This window comes from Puma concolor, chromosome E4, assembly GCF_028749965.1.
Source record: "Puma concolor isolate L17-30 chromosome E4, mPumCon1.1.hap2, whole genome shotgun sequence".
NCBI lineage: Eukaryota > Metazoa > Chordata > Mammalia > Carnivora > Felidae > Puma > Puma concolor.
The window spans coordinates 59,461,919-59,485,870 of NC_141683.1; the positions used below are offsets into that span (position 1 = coordinate 59,461,919).

A 23,952-nucleotide genomic window follows, 5' to 3' on the forward strand; every position below is an offset into this window, starting at 1 on the left:
GCAAACCGTGTGTGTTCTGTCGCGGCTCTGTCCCCAGTCTAGTTCTAAGAGGTCATGAGGAAAGATTGGGGGGTGGGGTAAGGGGGAGAAAGGAAACCCCAAGAGAAAAAGAGTGTGCACTGAAATATCATCGTCAGGTGTGGAATCAGAAGACCGAGAAGGCTGACGTTCAGATTTGAAAACAACACGTGTCACCAAAAAGCACTCCTTTTCCAGGTCACTTCACGACCAGGCCTTCCACGGGTTTGTATACAGAGGTCACCGCAGAGAACCACTGGTTCCCAGATGCCAGACCAGAAGCACATCCACACTGTGTGAGGCGGCAGCGGGGGGGGGGGGGGGGGGGGGGGGGGGGGGAGAGTGGGGGGGATGGTCTCCAGGCTGAGGGCAAGTCTACCAAGTCCCCATTGACCCCCAAACTCTGTCCCTTATTGTCGCACCCCTGCCTTCTCTGATGGAGCTGCCTGTCGTCCCCTGGGGAATCACTGGCTCCCCAAGGCTTATCTGCTGCTGCTTAACGAGGTTTTTATTTACAAAACTCCAGGGGAACACCGTCCGAAGGGGAAACAGGTGCATGAGGAATATTCTACTCCCTAAGATCCAGAACCCATCTCTCACACCGTGCTATAGACGTTTGGGTCTGCGAAACCAACACTGCCTCCAAAAGCAGCCCTCCAATGTTCGGCTCACAAGCAACACGAGGCTGCGAGAGAAAAGGCACGTGTCTGCAAGAGGTTTAGAAGGTATTTACAAAACCGTCCACCAGCTTCCGGGCATGGTGCCTTCTTCCAAAGCTTTGCAAAAACGGACCGTGGGTTATGCAAGACACACAGCAAAACACTTCTTCACGGCATCCCTAGGAGGAAAAGCACAGAGATAAATGAGAGGTCATCACCCCAAAGGCCCCATAAGCGGTAAAGCCCCTCCTTTAGATTTCCAGGGTACCCAGAGTAGCACCCTGCAGAGCAGAAAGCACCTGCACTACGGGGTCAATCTACCTGGCACCAAACCTCAGCTCCAAATTAGTGTTACTGTGGGCAAGTTATTTGTCTTGCTGAGTTTCAGATTCCTCATCTGTAAAAGGGGGTGTCCCTCTCACCCTAAAGACCAGCCGCAGGAACGAATACACCGAACAGAGTAGGTATTTAATAACTGATAGCCATTCATGATAACCAAAGGAGAAGACAGGGGAAAAAGTAGAGATTATCAGAAACCAAGAGTTTAGGACTGTGTGTTTTAATATCAACCAGAATCACTCTACGCGCTGAAAACATTAGATCAAATAGTCACCAGGGCCTTTCTTCGTCCTAAGCAAGCAGCAGAAACCTGCGAAGGGACAGCTGTCAGGAGCTCCCTAGCATAGGGGGCTCTCCAGAGTGACTGAGGGTGTATTAACCTGCTGTATTAGGCCTGCACCAGGCACCTACTCCTCAGAACTCAGTGTCCAGCGTGGAAGGAAAGAGTGGGTACCCAATTACTGTCCCAGCCCCACCAAACCCGGCTGTGTGCCAGGGCTCCCACCCCGGTCCCTCTGCTCTCCACTGCCCCTACACCAAGGATACTGGGAGTCACGGAGGCAGGCAGGGGTAAGTGCATGCATTTGCATGAGCAGGCGCTGTGTCTTAGTACAAAGATAATTTCTAGAGCTGCATTTCTTACGATATGTTCTGTCCTGTAGTCCTGGGAGATGCTCTGCACAAGAAAGGGTTTTACAACCAAGTAAGATCCCTCATGGCAGCCGACAACACACACAACATATTCAAGGACCCGGAACGACCACCTAATTTTGCTTAACCTCTACCCAAACGTATCTGACCACAGAAGCCTTTTCCACCACATAACCACTATTTCTGTGAAACACTGTGGGAGCGCAGGGCCCCTCTCTGTGATTCCTGCCCTACTAGTCAGCACACGAAATTCACTGCTACAAGTAGCTTTCTATCATTCGGTCATCACTTGTGCCTAAGCTCCAGAAATGCCGATCCAGGTCAAGTCTGCAACCCTTGAAGAACGGCACCATGCAGGCCCAGCTTCATGGGTAAGAGACGTGTAGAGTTGCACCGGGCCGCCTACTTCAAAGGTTCCACGCCTAGGTTAATGCCCCGTGGTTGCCATCGCGAAATCCTCCGTCATCTTTTTAACAAGGAGCCCACATTTACATTTTGCACCGGGCCCTGCAAACTAGGCTACTGGTCCGGGCACGATGACACGTTCACCCTGTTGGCAAAGCTGGTAAATACCCCACTGGAGGCTCAGGCTTATTTCATGCAAAAACCTAGTTTCCCAAGACAGCCCCCCATCTCCCCGAACCGGCTGGGTCAGCAGGCTGAATTTTCCTGTTATTCCCCTAGAACCCGCTCCCGAGCCACACGGCTGCCCTTGTGTTGATGGACTTGTGAACCTCTCGTCGGACACCCCCCGGCGTCTTCAAATCCCTGTCAGCAGCACACTCAGAATGCGTGAAGACGCGGGGCTGCTCTCCCTCCTTCCCCGCTCCCATGCGATTTTTCTTCTCCACGGTTAAGGAAAAACCTTCTTTTTTTAGTTGACAGGTGGTGACAGATGAGTGGAGATCGAATGGTTGCAGGAGAACAGAGTCAGGCAAAGATCACAGTTTTGAGAGGCCCGTGGCTGAAGTGCCAATTGAAGGCGGTGTGGAAGCTGGAAGGGGGGGGTGATCTGGTCCAACGCTCTGCTTGTCCACTGAGTCCACTAAGGCCAGAGGGGTCCAGCAAGTTGCCCGAGGTCACACTGCTACTTAGGAAACCCTGGTCCTGCGAGAACTGGCCCTGCTTATATTCCATCTGTAAACTCCTCTCAGACACTCTCAATGACACCGCGAGAAAACGGGCCTGAGCTTAGACACCCCCCACCCCCGCCCGCCTTCCTCGGTGATATTAAAGTGACGTTCCCCTTGCAGATCTCCGCAAAGCTACAAGTTACAAAGAGTGATCGTGTGCACAAACACACTCTGTATCACAGGAGAATGTTCACGCCACCGGAACTGGTGGTCCTGGGTCAGCGCCTGTTGTCCCTGAAACATGGGGGAGTGGGGTGGAGAGGGCCCTCGGCTTCCTAATCTACAAAACAGGTGTATGACATTTACCTGTTTGTCTCAAAGAATTTCAATGAAGGTAATATGTGCTCTCTGAAAGCGCTCTGAACTAAACGCCCTTTGCGAACATACCGTCAGCCCCAAGGGATGGAAGTTACAGTCCGAAATACAGTCTGTCTTACCTTGCATACGGAATGAAGGAAAGGCTATACCTGCAACGAAAACAAACACAAGTGGAAATGAGACGGAGGGAGTGGAAGATCGCACACCGGGAGGAACGGGCCCTGAGCTGTGACCCTCTCCCTCCCCAGCGTGCAGGCCACACACGCACACGCACGCTCGCACCCACACGTGAACGCGAGCTGTGCCACACGTTCAGGTGGGGAGGGAGGGAGGGTCGTCTGTGGCCAAAGAAGGGCAGAAGACCCATGTGGAACAACCCTGTCCCCTCAGCCTCACAAGGTCACCGCTGTAACCAAATGAGCCAGCAGATCCCACATATCCAAGTGGTACAGAGCCCTATTCTGAAACAGTACCAAATAAAACCCTGATCACTTGTCCTCTAATATTTACAAATCCTCGACAGAGTGTAACTGACAGGGATAATTTTCTGCTCTGCTCCTATTAAGCTTGAAAGATAAGAGAACAGAAAGAAAAAAACCCACGACCAACTGCTCAACGGATAAAACCATAAGCAAGCTATGCTATGATTCTTCGAGAGCCCAGTTGGCTCAGCCCCTTCTGAGAGGAGGACCCCGCAGGGAGGAGGCCACAACCCTAACGGACCAGGCCCGTGTGTCAGGCGGGGAGTGAGTTGGTCGGCCCGCAAAGAGCGCAACACCGTCGGTCCTGGCACGGATATGGCCATCTGCCTGCGCCCGTATGAAGGCCGAGCCTCTGAAAACTGGATTCGAATTCAGTCTATCAGAAAGGCATGTGCGTGTGGGTACCAGTTTCGGCCCCCAGAAGAAACCACAATAAAGCATAAGTCATGAAACCTGACCCTTTCGGCACCTACTCCCGGAACGTGTGTCATTAAAAACCAGGCCATCGTTCTTCTTATATTCCCCGTACACGGAAGCTCGTTCACTTGTGGACACAGCAAATCCCAAAAAGCATTTGGGAAGTCTATTTATTCAGAAGTCCAAAATCACGAAAGGGAGGGAGGGGTGCTCAGCTTGCGGTCTGGCGAGCAGGGGCACAGCCATTCCGCGGCCCTGTCCCCTTTGCCCTAGAGCAAACCCTCTTACTTTCCCAAGTGGATCAGCACACCATAGAAACTGCTGAGGCAGGCATGAATCGTCCCCTGACAAACTCCAGAAGTACTACAGAAACGTCTCAGAAGCCATCGATTCCACCACCCTCTCCCTCCGATGTTGGACCCGTCTGAAAGGGCCCGAACCTGCAGCCCCACCACCGGCCCCCAATAACGGGGTCTCCAGCGCCCGATCACCGAGCGTGGCTCTTGAGCGACAGCACCCCGGCCTTGCCAACCGGCCTCCAGTGCACATGCTGGTCCCACCGCCCACAGCCGCGTGGCTTTCCATTTCACCATTCACCTCCTGCTGACAATTCCCTCTTTGTGCTTCCGCTGAATGACTCATTCCATCACAAACGTAACATCACGACTTCCGTACCACTCTCCTTTCCTTCGATGTCTCCCTGACTCACAAGCCTCCTCCTACCAGCCCCTGTAACGCTTCATCGTCCTTGCTCTGACCGGACATAAGTGACTGAGTCACATTTACCACATCTCAAAATCAACCGTGAGCCCCGCACAAAAATGCCGCACCGGGCAAACGATCGGCCTCCCCTGGCCACCCAAGACCACTAATGCCACCTGTTGGCTCCGGGGCCTGACTTCACTCGCACCATGGAGAATCCTTAAGTTGAAAAGTGTCTGTGTCTTTCTCTCCTCCTACCCACACCACGTGGAGTTTAATCTCCTTCAGCTGCACTAGTCAGAGATGGAGGTGGGAGGGGGCTACGTAAAACAGCACTTACCATGTCAGGGCCAAGGACTGCAAAATGCAGAAGATGAGAGCGAGCCCCTTGTTATGCCACTGAAAGAAAACAACGGTTACCACACGGTGCGTGACGAGGGGCATAAACCAGAAAGGGCCAGGGAAATTAAAATGCACACTCACCCAGAAGGCAGAACACAGGGTGAGTGTAAAACACAGCTAGAGAGAGAGGGAAAACACGAATTAATACAGCAACAACACGGAGAAAAATACTGTTAAGACTTCACCGTTGGCAAACGTTAACGATGCTTCTCCTGCTGCAGTGACCCGATTCCGTGATAATCATGGCAACCGAAGGCACCCTTCATTGCAAAGCACTGGACCCACGTGGAGGCTTGCGAGTTACTCACGTTTGGCAGAAGAGTTAAAATCCCCAGGAAATGAAACCGGCCAGTAAGAACTGATGTGGATTAAAAAGAACTGGATTGGGGTGCCTGGGTGGCTCAGTCGGTTGAGGGTCCGACTTCAGCTCAGGTCGTGATCTCGCGGTCCGTGAGTTCGGGCCCCGCGTCGGGCTCTGTGCGGACAGCTCAGAGCCTGGTTCGGATTCTGGGTCTCCCTCTCTCTCTGCCCCTGCCCTGCTGTGCTGTCGCTCTCTCTCTCAAAAATAAATAAACATTAAAAAAAATTTAAGGGGAGTCTGGGTGGCTCAGTCGGTTAAGTGTCCGACTTCGGCTCAGGTCGTGATCTCACAGTCCGTGAGTTCGAGCCCCGCATCGGGCTCTGTGCTGACAGCTCAGAGCCTGGAGCCTGTTTCAGGTTCTGCGTCTCCCTCTCTCTGACCCTCCCCCGTTCATGCTCTGTCTCTCTGTCTCAAAAATAAACATTAAAAAAAAAATTTTTTTTTTTAAAAAAGAAAGAAAGAAAGCAGACCCGTGTCAGAAAAACAGATGAAGGGGGCCACTGGGCAGCTCAAGCAGTTAAGCGTCTGACTCTTGATTTCCTAATTACCGCTCAGGTCACGATCCCATCATTTGCGAGATCGAAACCCACACGGGGCTCTGTGCTGACAACCCGGGGCCTGCTTGGGATTCTCTCTCTGCCCTTGCCCCCGCCCCCACACTCCCTCTCTGTTTCCGGGTTCTTCCCGCTAAGCTCTGCCTGTGCGTGGCTTCCCCCGTCCCCAGGAGGGTGTCCCAGCTCTCTTACTACCACATCAGTACGGCCAATTTCACAATCCCTCTGGGGTGCAGAGCCGGCAGGACCCTAACACCAACTGCCACAGCAAGGGGGTAATTATCAGACCCCGAATTCTCCCTGTATGACGGTGGCTACCAGCATCAGGAAGTGAGTCAAGACGAAAGGAAAACGAAAAGCAGTCTTTAGGTTTAAGACAAGAAAAATCCCATACGGCGGAAATAAAAACGGCCATTTGACAAGCGCAGCTAAAAGGCAGACCTTACCAGCACCATGACAGTCGCAATCAGGCGCGTCGGCTCGAACATTCGCTTCAGCTGTTTCATGGGCCCCATGAGGAAGACGGTGCTAAGAGGGAAACGTACACACGCCTTCAGCCCAGAACGGAACCCCAAGCTGCCCCCCCATCCCCTCCCCCAAGGTGACTGGCAGTAATCACAGCAGTCAGAGCAGCCGACGTGTGGGGGCACCTGGGGGGCTCGGTCGGCTAAGCGTCCGACTTCAGCGCGGTCATGATCTCGCAGTCCGTGAGTTCGAACCCCGGGTCGGGCTCTGTGCTGACAGCTCTCTCCACCCCTCCCTCACCTGCACTCTGTCTGTCTCTCACATGCCATCATGTGAAAAGTTCTCACTACATGCCAAGTGCTGTGCTTAAGGGCCTCGGGTGCATCACTGTCACGGAATCCTTCGCCAACTGTGGGGCTGACGACAGGAAAGCATCATACTTACTTGGCAGATGACAAAACTGAATGGCGGAAGGATCTGTTACCTATCCAGGCTCCCCCCCACCCCAACCCCGGCGCATCAGGCAGTAAGTGCATGGAGGTCTGTCGCAGCCACCAGGTCAGAGGACCCCTCTAAGGGGCGCTGCCTTGCCTCCTTACCGTCCTACCCATGGAAACAAATGAACAAACCAAACACTCGGGTACTTTTAAAAAGAAAAACCACAGGGACGCCTCGGTGGCTCAGTCCGTTGAGCGGCCGACTCTTAATTTGGGTTCAGGTCATGATCTCAGGGTTGGGAGATCGAGCCCTGGGTCGGGCTCTGCACTGAACATGGAGCCTGCTTCGGATATTATTTCTCTCTCCCTCTGCCCCTCTCCCCTGCTTGCTCTCTCTCTCTAAAAGAAAAAAGAAAAAAAAAAAGGAAAGCCACATCTGACAGGTGGAGGTTGTTTAGGTTAAAAAGTAGCACCTTTCATTTTCTTTCATAATCTGCAGAGAATAATTCTACAGGTGGTATCATCTATTATTTGTTCAATGTTTGCTAGATGCCAGATAGGACATCCCCGACCTCATTCCATCCCTCAGCAACTATGTGAATTAGGTGTTATAACACTTATTTTCAGATATGAGAAAACGAAGCTTAGAAAGGCTAACTTACTTATCCACAATCTCACAGTTAGGAACTTCAAGAGCTGGCATTCAAACCCCCATCTATTGGATCCAAAGCTCCAAAAGAAATCCCTAGTGTGCTTTCAGGAGGAGTGGAACTTGACAGGTGGCCTGTGAGAGGAACCACACGCAGACCCTCATGCCTAACCCCTGAGGGTCATATCTGTCATGTGTCTGGCTTCCTGGCAGAAATGCCCCATGTGGCGTCACCCTGGGGAGTAACTGGTATTAACCAGTGTTTAACAAGCCAACCGGCAGATAACATTAGCTACTGGGTGATGGTAAAACAACAAATTTAAAACATAGGTCTATATCTCTGTAAACTGCCAGTAACTTTCAACCTGAATTCATAGCTGTGCTCTTTTTTTTTTTAATGCTTTATTTATTTTTGAGAGAGAGAGAGAGAGAGAGAGAGAGGGAGAAAGCAGGAGGGACGGAGAGGGAGACACAGAATCCGAAGACAGGCTCCAGGCTCTGAGCTAGCTGTCAGCACAGAGCCCGACACGGGGCTCGAACCCACGAACCGCGAGATCGTGACCTGAGCCGAAGTCGGACGCTCAACCGACTGGGCCACCCAGGCGCCCCACATAGTTGCACTCTTAAGTATTTTAGCCAACAGTGAACAAGGAGAGCCAAGGCTGGCATTCAAAATTAAGTGCAGCATACCTAGGAAAATATAACACATTATAGGCAAAGCATAAACTCCTAGCCACACCCCGGAAATAATCATCGGCTCCCTTTGCTACTTCCGCAGGCAGTGAAGAGCTGACCCCATTAGGGTTTGCTAAATAGTTCTGGACTAACAACACACTCCTTCCTGTATTTATGGTCAATCTGTAGACTACATTACAGCCGACGCTGTCTGCCCAGAGCAAAACCCTCCAAAAGTTAGTATGTGAGAAAGCTTTAGAGACGAGATTAGACACCTCAGTGAGCCAGCGTTTTACTATCTTAGGCCTTCATAAAGTAAGCTCTTAGAAGGTAACCAGAGTCAAAGACTCACTCATTTGGCTAACATTTCTGGCTAAAACCAAAACTAGGTCTGGGAACAATTAGAGACGGACAGTTAAGACAGAGGCAGCCCTTGTCAAGTGGCTTAGAGACTTTTAACAAGCCAGTGTAATAAAATGCTATCCGTGCTGTCGTGTCAATATACCTGGGGTACACAGAACCCCATATGAAAGAAGAGGTCATTGATTCCGGGTGGGGTGGGGAGAGGTCACAAGGAGAAAGAAGTTTCGAAGGAGGGGAGACTTTTGAGCAAAGTCTTGACAAGCGAGCAAAAGGATGGGGGTGGGGCACAGAGAGGGAGAGACAGACGGGGCAGCACTCCAGGCAGAGAAATTAGCCCCAGAATGGGCACAAAGAAGTTTTGGGAAATTGCAAGAAGGTCAGCCTGGCTGGGGAGTGGAAGTGGGTGAAGACACATCTCGAAGGGCCCCTCCTGCATGCACACACCTGTGCCGGAAATGAGGCACCACTACAGACAGTTAGGCAGGGAGGTCACTGAATGGCTCCACAGCTCTGTGGAAAATGGCCTGGGGAGGGACAATAAAGGAGGCAGAGAAGCCAGCAGAGGAATCCTGTAGGAGTTCAGAGGGGAAGTGACACATGCCAGAGCTAAGAGCAGCACAAGGGTCACCACGTCCAAGAAGCCTTCCCTGGCTCCCTGGGTCAGATGATGGCAGCTGCCCCTCCCTGAGCACCCCCTTTCTCCATGCCCTATTATGTTACCAGTTCATGTCCGCCTGGCTGGCCAGTGAGCTCCACTGCAGGAGGACCCGATCCACACTTGTCTGCGAGAGCTCAGAGCCCAGCCCAGGGTGTGATCAGGGCTTACTCACTGAGCATGTGAGTCGATCAGTCAGGGATAATAGCCACGGAGACCAAGAAGAAGCCAATAAGAGGTTGGCACCAAGCCACGGTGAGTAATAACAGGGGCCGCGGCTTGGACACCTGGGACTCTGAGACCATTCACTGAGACGCAGGGGAAGGAGGAGGGAGAGGAAAGGTCACGGAGTTCAGGCTCCAGGAGGACCATATAGTCAGGCCCGCACTCCCAGCTCAGAGCAGGACTATTGCTGTCAGCACGAAGGTGTGGCTGAAGCGTGAACTGCACTTGACCTGGGGTATCTGGGCACCTGCCGCGTGCAGAATGGGCTGCCCTGACCTCAGGCACCAAGAGTCAGGTGTGAGATGGTGTTCAGCGGGCAGAATAGTAATACAGCCCATCTGCAGCCTCGGGCCCGCTGGGCCCTTGTCACCCAAATGACCACTCAAGTCTCTGGCCGTAGCAGGCCAGGGCGCCAAGAGGGCTGTGCGGTCAACCCCGAAGAAACCATTCAACAGCTCCGTGCGCGGTTCCCTCAGACACAAAATCACAACAGTAACTATATCCCAGGGGACTTCAAAAATAAACTAACACACTGGGTGCTGTACGGAAACCAATTTGACGATAAATTATATTTAAAACACAAAAACAAAACAAAAAATAAATAAAATAAACTAAGATACCAAAGTATTCTATGGGCGTGATGTGTATATATATATATATGTGTATATATATATATATATATATATATATACACATATATATATATTTTTTTGGACATGATGTGTTTTAACGACCTCTTTTCCCACCAAATCCTTAGAACTACGAAAGCATCCTCCTTCTCCTCCCTCGAGCACAATCCACACCCATGTTCCCATCCCGTGACCGGCTACGCTTAGATTAGGAAAAAGAAACAAAAAAACTGTTACCTCCCAATCGATGCGATGTTACCAAAGGTGTAAAACACCGCGAAGAGGTACAGTCCCTTTCTGGGGACCCAGAGCAGAAGAGTTCCCTAGAAAATAAAGCACAGGGTGTTTGCACACAAGGACCCCCTCCTGCCACAGCCACACAAGCAAGAGCCCACGGAGAAACACGCTCTCCTCCCCGCCTTCCTCAGCACCTCCCAACCTCTCTCTCTTATCCACGCATCTCATGAAGCACCAGAGAGAAAAGGCAGGGCACAGAAAGGGAAGACGACAGAGGGAAGGAGGGCCGGGGTGGAGAAAAACCAAGCGAGGAGAGGGACATCTCACCAGCAGTGAGCAGACAATTCCTGCAGCAAAACACGCAATGAAGCCTTTTATTCTGGTGCCCCAGCTTAACGAAGATGCCTCGACGACCTGAAATTTTCAAAAAAACTGATTACATACACATATATGCATATTATAGCACCAAAAGCAAGGTGCCTGTAATTATTTTTTTGATGAGAGAGCGCAGGGGAGGGATACAGAGAGCATCCCAAGAAGGCTCTGCTCTACCGGCACAGAGCCCAATGTGGGGCTCGAACCCACAAACTGCGAGATCATGACCTGAGCAGAAAACAAGAGTCAGGTGCTTAACCAGCTGAGCCCCTCCAGGCGCCCAGGAAGCACATAATTAGAGGTAGTGCGTGAGTCTGTACTGCGGAAGGCAGGAACACAGAATCCGACTCGCTCAGAGCTCCAAGAGCCCTCGGGAGTCATGGACTCCAGCTCGTTATCCATCCATGAATCTCCTCTCCAGCAGCACATGAGAAGTCACCAAGCCTCCCTCCGGATGAACATCTGCAGAGGTGGGAACTCTCCGCCTGCGGCACAAACCATTTCCCGCCCAGTGATGCAAGGCGGCAGACCCTAGAGCCGCCCAGGCAGGACGAGGTCAACTGGAAAGGCATGGGCTCCACCAGGCAGGGGCCCAGGAAACGGGGACAAGACAGGGAGAGGCACTCAGGCAGTTGGGTCCGCTGGGCATCGTCTCCTGCATCAACCAGCCAAGCTTCGGCAGGAGCTGCTCCCAGCGGCACCTGAGACCTCGAAGGACTGAGGCTCTCGTCCGTGTCGGGCTCCCGGCTGAATGTATTCACTCCTGGCACACACAGGTGTGCCGCGGGGTGCTGGCATCAGCCAAGACACCCAAGTGTGAGACAAATCCCAGTTAATTCATGACTGCCCTACTCTTCTGACTCTCTGCTACCATGATTAGGTTCAAAGGATGCCAAGATTTCCAAAAACAACTCTGCTAAAACAGGGGAGCCTGCAGGTGGCTCCCCAGGGATCCCCCCCCCATGTCAAAGGGGACAGCCAAGCAGTCACGCCAGAGGCCTTCTGAGCCTGTCCACCCGATGAAAGTGGCCACCGCTGCTCCAAGCTGGGGACAGGCAGCTGCCACTCAGACCAAAGGTCCTGCCTCCTGCCCAACCACCCCAGCGTATTCACACAAGGTTCACCTCATGTGGCCATCAGAGTCTCCATCCAGCAACGGGGTGGGGGGGGAAAGCGGCCAGCAACATTTCCACCCGCTGATGGAAGAAGGAGGGGGTGGTAGAAGCTGCAAGGGTCACTAGATTGGCAACCCCTTCAACCGTGACTGCTCCCAACTCAGGAACCTGTTTTCAACCTGCTCTCCAAACTTCCTGTCAAACCAGAAGCTTGAAGAGAAGGACCAGATGCTCTTCCAGGTGTGGCCCGCATTGCTACAGAATGGCCTAACTTCCATTTGGGAGAAGGGGAGTATTCCAAGCAGTTCTGGTTTCTTCCTTCAGGAAGGAAAGTGACATGTTGGTTCCATCCTCAAGCTGAATTTCCACCCAAATGTCACCCTACTGGGGAGCCTGGGTGGCTCAGTCAGTTAAGCATCTGACACTTGACCTTGGCTCGTGGCATGACCTCACCATTTGTGAGTTCGAGCCCCGCATCGGGCTCTGTGCTGGCAGCGTGGAGCCTGCTTGGGATTCTCTCTCTCCCTCTCTCTGCCCCACCTGTCCTCATGCTCATGTGCTCTCTCTCAAAAAACAAAACAAAAACCTACTTGGCAAAATGGGGGCGGGGGGATGACTTTTCATCACTGTGTTTTCCCCACTCTATGTCACCACGCGTTCCTTCACATGCACACTTGGTCACAGGAAGAGGAAACTGCTGTTCCACTTCTAACGAGACTCAGTGAAAGCTAAGTAAGCACTTCTTCTTGCCAACTGGTGAAAATGAACTCGGCTGATGTAAGAAGTCTAAATTCATAGTTGCTGGAAATTGTGCTAGGACACTTTCTGGAAATTAGAGTGCCTAAAATAAGTACCTGCACAGGGGCATCTTGGGGGGCCTCAGTCGGTGAAGCACACGACCCTTGATTTCAGCTCAGGTCATGATCTCAGGTTGGTGGGATGGAGCCCCATGTCAGGCCTGGCACTGTCCTTGCAGGGCCCGCTTGGGATTTTCTCTCTCCCTCTCTCTCTCTGCCCCTCCCCTGCTTGCGAGCACGCATGCCAGCGCGTTCTCTCCCTCTCTCAAAATAAGGAAAGAAAAACATTTAAAAAAAAAAGGCACCGGGGCGCCTGGGTGGCGCAGTCGGTTAAGCGTCCGACTTCAGCTCAGGTCACGATCTCGCGGTCCGTGAGTTCGAGCCCCGCGTCAGGCTCTGGGCTGACGGCTCAGAGCCTGGAGCCTGTTTCTGATTCTGTGTCTCCCTCTCTCTCTGCCCCTCCCCCGTTCATGCTCTGTCTCTCTCTGTCCCAAAAATAAATAAAAACGTTGAAAAAAAAAAATTAAAAAAAAAAAGGCACCTGGATAGAATTTGCAGGCAATCTGCTCACAAGCTGTCTGGCAGTTAGAACAAAGGTCTCTTTGACTCTGGGATTGGGAAAAGAAAGGCTCTTGCCAAAATAAAGAAAAGCTAACAATTGTTGGAGGAAACCAGGCTGGTAACCAGAAGGTGAGAACCTAAGACCTATACTTTTAGAAAGAAGCCCTCTGAAACTAAAGGTTGAAGATGCATTTATGAAGGTGAGGCATCAATTAAAAAACTCGTCGGGTGGCTCTTCGTGATTAGGCACTGCGGAGGAGTTTTTAGAAATCACCTAGCTTCACACGTACAGAACTAGAACTTTCCGGCTGGGGAAACCGAGGCCCGCGGAATACACACCAAAAACGGAAAATGTTACTTTGCCTTCCACAAAGGAAAACAAGAGCGAAAAAGCGCCCGAAATAGGAAACGAACATTCTGTTGCGGCTGCGCAGACCGCAGCTGGACGGGACCATCCCACGGGAACGGTCCCGCGAACACGCAGGCAGCCTCATGAGGTCCCGGGCGCCTGCAGCGTCTATATGCAGACTGGGGGCCCAGAGACACAACACGGTTCGGCGGTGGAGACGGGCCACAACAACCAGAGGTGACCAGGGGCGGGGGGAGGGGGGGGAGGGTCAGGCGCACAACTAAGGGCCGCCGCGCGGGGGCAGCGGGCAGGGGAGGCTGCGGGACCGTCGCCCGGCCCAGGCGACCTCCCCGAAGGCGGCTCCCTCCGCCTGGCTCTCGGGGACCCGCACGCACTCCGGCCTGGCCCGGCCCCGGAGCCCGGGGAGGCCGGCGGGGCAGGGGGGCGAGCGGGTGGAGAACCCCGAGACGGCGCCTGCCCCCGCAGGCGTTCCCGCGGTTCTGCTCCGGCGCCGCCCTCCCGAGCGGGCCTGCGGGGCGGGGAGCGCTCAGGAGGCGCCGGGCCACAGCGCACCGCACAGGCCGACCGCCCGGAGCAGAGCGCCCGGCACCTGTGGCGGCGCAGGCGGGGGCGCTGGACCCGCGCCCGGCCGACCGGGGGCAGGACGCACTCGGGCGGCGCTGCTTTCCAGGAAAGCCTGGAAAGGTTCCCGCTGGCCCGCAGCGGGCGCGCTCACCTCGGCCAGGCCGCCACGGTCCTCGGTGTCCTGGCCGCTGAGCACCTTCTTCAGCTTGTCCATCCCGGGCCCGGTCGGCGCCGCGCAGCCCCGCTCGGCCGCCTGTTGCGCTCGAGTCGGCGGCTCTTCCGGGTGCCGGGCCCGCCGCCGCCGCCGTCGCCACCGCCGCCCGCCAACCACGGCGCGCCCCGCCCAGGTACCTGCCCACCTGGCGGCCGCCCGCGCAAGCGCCCCGCGGCTTTTGGGGCGGGGGCTGCGGCCAGGGGTAGGGGGCGGGCCGCTCGGGGGTTAAGGGCCGCCCAGCCTGGCTCTGCGACCAGGCGTCGCCCCGCGAAGCCCGCCGACTCCAACCCGCCGCCCTCGCGGCCCTCGTTCCTTCTGCGTTGATTGAGCACCTACAGCATTCCGTGCACAATGCCAGATGTTTGACACACAGATGCAGAACTGGACCGACACCATCCCTGCCTTCAAGGACCTTTAGAGACCAGCCTCCTCTCCTGCCGGGAAGAGGAGGGAAGGAAGCACTTGGAGTTGGCTGTGTGACGGGAAGGGGGAGGAAAGCCGAATGTTGGACTTTGCAATGGAGCCAATTTTACTAGTTCTGCAATTAGGCGGGTAGTTTTGTAATGTCCGAGGAACATTCTCCACGAGCGTCTTAAACGTACCTTTCGCTCCCCTTTCTTCCCGGGGCTGCTGATTCATTCTTTTAGTTGGTCTGTTATTCACTCCAAAAAACATTTATTGAATTTCTATGCCAATGAAGAAATACGCAGTTCTGCTCTCCAAGTGGGTAAAGTTCCAGATGCCAGTCTGGATGAATGGATAAAGACGATGTGGCATGTGTGTATAGAATGGAATATTACTCGGTGATCAGAAAGAATGAAATCTTCCCATTTGCGACGTGGAAGGAACTAGAGGGTATTATGCTAAGTGAAATAAGTCAGTCAGAGAAAGACAAATGTCATATGATTTCACTCATGTGGAATTTAAGAAACAAAACAGGTGAACATAGGGGAAGGGAAGCAAAAGTAAGATAAAAACAGAGGGAGACAAACCAGAAGAGACTCTTAAATGCAGAGAACAAACTGAGGATTGCTGGTGGGGTGTTGCTGGGTGGGGTGATGGCCTAACTGGGTGATGGGCATTAAGGAGGGCAATAGGGGGGTGTCTGGGTGGCTCAGATGGTTAAGCAACCGACATCGGCTCAGGTCATGATCTCCTGGTTTGTGGGTTCAAGCCCCGCGTTGGGCTCTGTGCTGACAGGTCAGAGCCTGGCGTCTGCTTCCGATTCTGTGACTCCCTCTCTCTCTGCCCCTCACCTGCTCTCTCTCTCTGTCTCTCTCTTTCTGAAAAAAGGAATAGACATTAAAAAAATATTTAATATGCAATATATGACAAGGTGTAATGCATGTGTGTTGATATACACACAGGGGGAGAATTGTTCTTTTTTCTGTAGTTACTGATGGTTTTCTGAAATGAAAAAAGTAGGATTTTTTAAAAATATTCTTAGCAATATTAAATATCTTGGTCTTCCTCAACTCTGTTCATGACGCCCTGACCTGACCCTTCTATGAGCTGCATACATGATCTGGTGATGTGGTCAAGGTACCAGGGGTCACACTGTGAAAACCATGTCTGTGACATCCATACATCTGAGAACCACTGGTCCCATGGACCCCTCTCAACAACCAGTTCTTCTTTAGCTTTGTTTCCTTTTCCCAAAGTGGGAGTTTCTCAAGGCTGGGTTATCTGTCCTCTCTTCTCTCCCTTTCCACACTCACCTCCAGAAAGCTGATTCCTTTCAGGGTTTACAACACTTTTCTCCAATTCTTTACAGCTTGCAAAGTCCTTTCACTGGCGTCAGAGGATATAGGTTTGAATCTAGACTCCTCCATTTATTAGTTTTGGGACCGTGGGACATTTATTTAACCTTTCCAAGACTTGGTTTTTCTCATTTGTGAAAGGAGAGTAATAGTCATACCTACTCCTAGAGTTTTAGGGGGCAGTAGATGAGCTAATGAGTAGAAAATGCTTAGCATATTTTTTTTTTGACAAATGCTGCCAGGACGGTGAATGTCCACATGCAACAGGATGACGTTGGACCTCCTTCTCACACCATAAGCAAATGGACATCGGCTGGTGAATGGATGAATGAAGTGTGGTAACTCTATACAATGGAATATTATTCTCCAACGAAAAGGAGTGACGTAATGTACACATTCTTCAACATGGATAAACCTTGGAAGCATGTTGCTAAGTGAAGGAAGGCACACATTAAAGGCCACATGTTCAGATTTCATATATATGAGAGTTCCATAATGGGCAAATCCAAAGACAAAAAGCAGTTGAGTGGTTTCCACAGTCTGGGGACAGAGGGTCATGGAAAGTAATAGCTAATGGATAGAGGGTTTCTCTGGGGGTGATGAAATGTCCTCAAATCAATTGTGGTGATGGTTGCACAACTCTGTGAAAACACCAAAACAAAACAAAACATTGAATTGTACACTTGGAGTGAATTTTATGGTATATACATTTCATCACAATAAAGCTGCTGAAAACAGGCTTAGCACAGTGCCTAATGGGTGTTTCCCAATCCATGAATGTTATTTATTAGAAAATGTAACAGATGTTCACTCTTCTCTTGCCCTAAATGTATCCGAGTTTGAACCCAAAATATTGGACTCCTAATTTATCTACAGAACATGGACCCATGTACAAGGTGACTCATCGTGACATTGTTTATAATACCTAAAGATTGGAAACAAGCTAAAAGTCCATCAGTGGGAGGAGTGGTTACGTAAATTATGATACATCCATTCGCAAGAATACAAGGCAGTCATGAGAAAGAAAAGAATGAGGGGCACCTGGGTGGCTCTGTTAAGCGTCCGACTTCGGCTCAGGTCATGATCTTGCGGTTCGTGAGTTCAAGCCCCGCGTCAAGCTCTATGCTGACAGCTCCGAGCCTGGAGCCTGCTTCAGATTCCGTCTCCCTCTCTCTCTACCCCTCCCCTGCTCATGCTCTATTTCTCTCTGAAAAGTAAATAAACATAAAAAAAAAATTTTAAGAAAGAGAAGAATGAGGAAGCTTTGTATATATTGATATGAAACTATCTCTGAGATATGTTGTTAGGAAAAAAAAATCAGATCCAAACAAATAGGTAAACAGGTAGATAGGTAAATGATAGATGCATGACGGATAGGATATGTGTGTAGACATATCTGTATTTACTTACGTATACGTAAAATACATCTGGAAGGATAGAAAAACAAAACCAAGAATAAACAAACAAAAATACTGATGTTACTCTTTACCTCCAGGGAGGGAAACCAGGTGACCATGGGGCAGAGAACTTTTCCCTGTGTATCTACTGACTTTTCAGTTATGAACCTTGCCAATGTACCTGCTATTCAAAATAAACAGAGACACAAAAAGGTTACATATTCTATGATCCCATTTATATGAAATACCTAGAACAGATAAATCTGTGGAAACCAAAGGCAGAATGGCAGTTGCTAGGGGCTGGGGGAGGGATTACTGGGGAGAAACTGGTCAAGGAGATGAAAACATTTGGGAACAAGATAGGGATGTAGCGGCACAATATTGTGACTGGACTAAATGCAACTGAATTGTTCGCTTTGAAATGGTTCATTGTATTCTATGAAAATTTCACTCAATGAATTATTTTTTGAAAGACAAAGAGGGAGAGGAAAAGGAAAAGGGGGGGGGGGGACAGGGAAGGGAGGAAGGAAGGCCGGGGAAGGGAAGGGAGAATGTAGAACAGAACAGCAAAACAGAACGGCAGCTGACCTGGAAGGTTTTGAGCCAACAGCTTTGTATGCAGAGGCCTGTGCTAAGTCAGGAATTGGGGGAGGAGACAGTTGTCACAGTGATCTAGTGATCGGGAAGTCGGAGGGAGAAGACCAGGCATTGGGAAGGACACCAGAGCCGATGGGTGCCCACTGCCTTCCGTCCTGGGCGCTCCCCTGATGTCCAGCGCCATCCTTCACCTTGGGGCTCCTCGATGGCCAAGCTAAGGTTGTTTTTCCCTCTAGCAAAGCATTAGACGGTAGGGGGCTCCTGGAGGAACGTTCTACTCTGTCTGTGCCTCAAGTACTTGTCAATGGGCTGCAGGTTATAAGGAAGTTTAATTTTAGCCGCCATTTCCTTCTTGCCTTTGTTCCCCACATCGCTATGGAGGTGTGATGTTGGGGCTCCTGGAAACTGAGTCTGCAAGGTTTCTGGAGATTAGGCTTTTGATAAGATTGCCCTTTTCTTGTCATTTACTAAGATATTTGTAAACTGATGGAGACCCACGTCCTAGAAGACTATGATCTCTATCCATTAACCATTTGTTTTCTTTCCTTTCCTTGGTCCTTTGGGCAGCCAGGAGTACCCGAGGAATGTCACACACCTCCCACCTGGGGGGGGGGGCGCTAGCTTGCACTCTGTCCCCAGCCCACTCCACGCTCCCTCATCACCCACCATCGCATTGCCATTGGAAGGATCCAGAGCACCAATGTCTCCTGCCCACCCCCAGCCCTCCTCAAGAGCCACCTTCGAGGCTCTCACTCACCGCGCCCAGCACCCCCTGCGTTTGTGGCCAGTCCCAGCTGGATGCCTAAGGCTCTGTAGCCCCAGCAGGGCCAGGAAGCTTCTTTTAACACTTAACACAAAAGGCTGATTATTCTCCACCCCGGACAGTAGTGACATGGGAGCCAAAGCAAGCTGCACAAGCGACCCCCCCCACCCAGGCGGGGTCTGTGTGATATTCCTCAGGCCCTCCTGGCTGCCCAAGGACCAAGGAAAGGAAAGAAAACAAATGGTGAACTGATAAAGATCACAGTCCTACAGGACGGGAGTCTCCATCAGTTTGCAACTGTCTGAATGATTTACAAGAAAAAGGGCACTCTCCAGAAACCTATGGACTCCCTTTCCTGGAGCCCTAACCTCATCCTCCCCTCCACTGGGATGTGGGGAAACAAAGGCAAGAAGAAAATGCAGACAAAATCCAATCTCTTTATAACCTGCAGCCCATTGACAAATACTTGAGGCACAGACACCATAGAACGTTCCTCCAGGAAGCCCCTACCTAATGTTAATGTTTTGCTAGAGGGAAAAATACCTTTAGCTCCCCAACAGCAAGGCCCCCAGTACCTTAGGAGTCCTCTTTAGCATATGAAAGTCCTTTGGGAAACCTCTCTCTTCCCTTCCGCTCCCTCCCACCAACTCCAGAGTATATAACCATCACTCCTGACAACCCAGGGCAGCTCTTTCTGCCCAGCGGTCCTGTCCCTGCGCTCCAATAAAACCACCCTCTGGCACCAAAGACATCTCAAGAATTCTTTCTTGGCCATCAGCTTGGCCAGACCCCCACCACCGCTCCAAAACTGCATCAGTCGGGGTAGCGCCCAAACTTCTCCAGGGACCCCCAGAATTTCCAGCTCCCACAAGCATTCCGGGACTCACTCCTCCCCGGGCCACCAACGTGCCTCTGACGCCCCCACCACCAGGGCAAGAAAACCAACCGTGCAGTGACTCTCCCTGCCAGCCCCTCCCAAGGGGACTGTTGTGTCGGTGCCACTCTGTCCCCTGCCATGTGAACCTGCTCCATCCCACGCTAATGGCCTGAAGGAAGATCCTCCGCAAGTCTTCCTCTCCGCTCCGTTTCTCCCGCCTCCGTCCCAGTCGCCCCACATCCAGAAGGCGACACTCGCTCCCACAGCGGCCTCCCTGCCTCGCCACGCTTGCACCTCAAGCCCACCCGGCCACCACCACAGCTGTGGTCACCTTCATGCTCCATATTCATGGGCTCACGCCAGGACTCAGAGGCCCCCACCGGCTTCCCACTGCCTGAAGGCCTCTCCTGGCATTCAAGGCCCCTTTACTTTTTTAATATTTTTTTAATGATTATTTATTTTGGGAGACAGAGAGACAGAGTGGGGGAGGGGCAGAGAGAGAGGGAGACACAGAATCTGAAGTCAAGTCCCCTTTACATGAAGCCAGACAAACAGACTTTCCAGCCTGGTCTCCTAACAATGATGTAAGCATTGTCCTCTGCACGTAAATGCTTAACTAATGTGTACTGATTGACTATGAACACTACGCTTTAATTTTTTTTTTTACGTTTACTTATTTCTGCGAGAGAGAGAGAGAGAGAGAGAGAGCGAGTGGAGGAGGGGCAGAGAGAGAGGGAGACAGAGGATCCAAAGCGGGCTCTGCACCGTCAGCACAGAGCCCGACACAGGGCTCGAACTCACGAACCATGAGATCGTGACCTGAGCTGAAGTCGGACGCTTAACCGACGGAGCTACCCAGGCGCCCCTGTAAACACTACACTTTAAAATGAAAAGTGAGGGGCGCCTGGGAGGCTCCGTCGGTTAAGCGTCCGACTCTCGATCTCAGCTCAGGTCATGGTCTCATGGTTTGTGAGTTCGAGGCCGGCATTGGGCTCATACTGATGGTGCAGAGCCTGCTTGGGATTCTCTCTCTCTCTCCCTCTCTCCACCCCTCCCATGCACGCATGCATGCTCTTTCTCCTTCTTGCCCTCTCACTCTCTCTCTTTCTCTCAGAAATAACTTAAAATGAAAAATTCAGGGGTGCCTGGGTGGTTCGGTTGGTTAAGCGTCTGACTCTTGATCTCAGCTCAGGTCGTGATCTCACGGTTCGTGCGTTCGAGCCCCACATCGGGCTTTAGGCTGGTAGTGCAGAGACCGCTTGGGATTCGCTGTCTCCCTCTCCGCCCCTCCCCCTCTTGCTCTGTCTCTCTCTCTCAAAAATAAATAAATAAACTTATTTTTTTTTAAATATTAAAAAATGAGGGGTGCGTGAGTGGCTCAGTCGGTTAAGCATCCGACTTCGGTTCAGGTCATGATCTCGCAGTTTGTGGGTTCAAGCCCCGCGTCGGGCTCTGTGCTGACAGCTCGGAGCCCGGAGCCTGCTTCGGATTCTGTGTCTCCCTCTCTCTCTGCCCCTCCCCCAGTTGTGTTCTCTCTCTCTCTCTCTCTCTCTCTCTCTCTCAAAAATAAACAATAAAAATATTTCAAAGTGTATCGGAGTCTCGTTTTCTTCCTAGGCATTGCTGTAACCCTGGTTCAGAAGGCACCGTCACTCACCTGGCCGTCTGCTGGCCTCCTCGATGTGTCCCCTGCCTCTCCTCCTAACACCTTCAATTCGTCCTCATGTCACGGCTAAAGTGAATTTCTTCTTTTTTTTTTTTTTAATGTTTATGTATTTATTCCTGGGGGGGAGGGGTGCAGAGAGAGAGGGAGACCGAGAATCCCGGAAGCAGGCCCCGTGCTATCAGCGGAGCTCGAACTCGTGAACCGTGAGCCAAAGTCGGAAGCCCAACCAAATGAGCCCCCCAGGTGCCCCAACGGCTAAAGTGAATTTATTTTTTTTTTTTTTTTTTTTTTTTTTTTCAACGTTTATTTATCCCCGGGACAGAGAGAGACGGAGCATGAACAGGGGAGGGGCAGAGAGAGAGGGAGACACAGAATCGGAAACAGGCTCCAGGCTCCGAGCCATCAGCCCAGAGCCCGACGCGGGGCTCGAACTCACGGACCGCGAGATCGCGACCTGGCCGAAGTCGGCCGCTCAACCGACTGCGCCACCCAGGCGCCCCAGTGAATTTAAAATGTAAGTCACATCACTTGCCCCCAGGCTTAACTTCTTGCTTCTCATTGCCTCAAACTCCGTCTTCCTTAAAAGAGGACTGGAAACCCGTTCGTGGGTCTCAGCTGGCCTCAACCGGCCCCTTGGGACTCACCCTGTGCTCTATCCACTTCCAGGAAAGAGCCAATCTTTGCTGCCCTGAGGACTGTTCTCGTACTGCTCCTCCCTGAGAAAGCCCTTCCCACCCTGAACAAATCCCCTGGTCAGCTTCTTTTCATCCTTCAGGTTGCAAGTTCAACGACATTCCCCAGACTGCCTCTTTTTCTTATTTAAATGGCTCCTCAAATTCTCTGTGTTTTTAAATGAATGTTTGTTGAGGTGTAATAACAAACCAGGAGATTCGTGGCACTTTCCTTCACCTTTCCCCAGTTTCCTTCCCCGGCCCTTTGTGCTCAGGGGCCTCCCCCTGCCCTTGCAACCACTGATCGGATTTCTGCCCAGCAGGGTTGCCTTTTCCAGAACGTTGCTGTTGACCGTTAATTTTATGTCAGCCCGACTGGGACACAGGGTGCCCAGGCAGGCATTGGGTCAGCTGGGTCAGACGTTATCCTGGGTGTGTCTGTGGCGGTGTTTCTGAAAGCGATTAGCGGTTTTAAGTTTATTTTTGCGAGAAAGAGAGAGAGACAGAGAGAGCGAGTGGGGGAGGGGCAGAGAGAGGAGAAGAGAGAGAGAATCCCAAGCAGGCTCTGCACTGTCAGCCCGGAGCTTGACGAGGGGCTCGAACTCCTAACCGGTGAGGTCGTGACCTGGGCCGAAACCAAGAGCCGCCCAGGGCCCCCCAAAGAGACGAACATCTGAGGGGGCTGCCCGGTGCAGCCGGTGGGCCTCCTTCCTGTGGATGGGCCTCACCCAACCGTCTGAAGACCTGAAGAGAACCAAACGCTGCTGGGGAGTGAACTCCTCCTGCCTGTTGAGCCGGAACAAAGGTCTTCTCCGACTTTTGTACTTAAGCTGAAAACCAGTGGCTCTTCTTGGATCTCAAGGCTTTCCCAAGCCTGCCGGCTTTCAGACCAGAAGTCACACCACTGGCCCTCCTGGGTCTCCGGCTTGCCCACTAAAGCTCTTGGGACCTCGCGGAATCTATGGAGACAGACACACGCACACGTATCTGCCCGTCCTATTGGTTCTGTTTCTCTGAAGAACCCCAACAGGACCACAGAAATGAGGTCGGGGGCGCCTGGGTGGCTCGGTTGGTTATGCCCCCGACTGCGGCTCGGGTCAGGATCTTGCGGTCCGTGAGTTCAAGCCCCACGTCGGGCTCTGCGCTGACAGCTCGGAGCCTGGAGCTTGCTTCGGGTTCCGCGTCTCCCTCGCTCTCCGCCCCTCCCCTGCTCATGCTCTCTCTCTCAAAAATAAATAAACATTAAAAAAATTAAAAAAAAATAAATGAAAGCATACAGTAGGTATGCTTTCACTTAGCATAGTGATTTTGAGACCATCCACGCATTAGTAGTTCCACTTTGTGGATGACTGATAAGAAAATGTACCACAGTTTATCTGGACATTTGCATGGTCTCCAGTTTCCAGTAATTACGAACAAAGTTGTTATAAACATTTGTATAGAGGCCATTGCGTGGACCCGTTTTATCTAGGAGCCGAAAGGTAAGTGAAAGCTGACATTCGCGAGAAACCGCCAAACTGTTTTTCAAAGCGGTTGAACAGATTTCACGTTCTCCCGAACAGCCTATGAGATTCTGGTTGTTTCACATCCTCACTGACGGTGGTCTCGCCCGTTTTTAAATTGCAGCTGTTGGCAACAGACGTAGCTGCGGTGAGGTTTGGGGGTGATGGCGGGGTTCGGAGCTGACAGCCAAGAAAGAATTCCTGAAGACGTCTTTGGTGCAGAAAAGGTGATTTTATTAATGCACGGGGACAGGATCCACGGGCAGGAAGAGCTGCCCCGGGGTTGCGAAAGAGAGGCTGATTTTACAACGTGGAGTTTGGGGAACTAAAGCCAAGAGGAAGTTTCTTAAAG

The 23,952-nt window shown here is 51.9% G+C and overlaps 1 protein-coding gene and 1 long non-coding RNA gene across 2 annotated transcripts; one reads left to right on the plus strand and one right to left on the minus strand.

Annotated features, from left to right (window-relative positions):
- Positions 1–508: 508 nt before the first annotated feature.
- SFT2D2 (SFT2 domain containing 2) lies at positions 509–14,463 on the minus strand. Its single transcript, XM_025926302.2, has 8 exons — positions 14,305–14,463; positions 10,699–10,785; positions 10,372–10,457; positions 6,483–6,564; positions 5,203–5,238; positions 5,060–5,118; positions 3,238–3,267; positions 509–856 (listed from the first exon to the last, which is right to left on the minus strand). Exons 1-8 carry the CDS (start codon positions 14,365–14,367, stop codon positions 817–819), a joined length of 483 nt encoding a protein of 160 aa, XP_025782087.1. The 5' UTR covers positions 14,368–14,463; the 3' UTR covers positions 509–816.
- On the plus strand, positions 13,357–16,870 carry LOC147572717 (uncharacterized). The gene is made up of 2 exons (XR_015246321.1): positions 13,357–13,805; positions 16,370–16,870. It is a non-coding gene; the product is annotated as an uncharacterized LOC147572717 (long non-coding RNA).
- Positions 16,871–23,952: the final 7,082 nt, after the last annotated feature.

What these genes read in the sequence shown, in the direction of transcription:
- SFT2D2 (XM_025926302.2), bottom strand. Translation starts at nt 14,367, where the DNA reads ATGGACAAGCTGAAGAAGGTGCTCAGCGGCCAGGACACCGAGGACCGT. An exon ending in ACCGTGGCGGCCTGGCCGAG is followed by an intron (nt 10,786 to 14,304) that starts GTGAGCGCGCCC and finishes TGAAAATTTCAG; the next exon opens with GTCGTCGAGGCATCTTCGTT. An exon ending in TCCTTCATTCCGTATGCAAG is followed by an intron (nt 857 to 3,237) that starts GTAAGACAGACT and finishes TTTTCCTCCTAG; the next exon opens with GGATGCCGTGAAGAAGTGTT.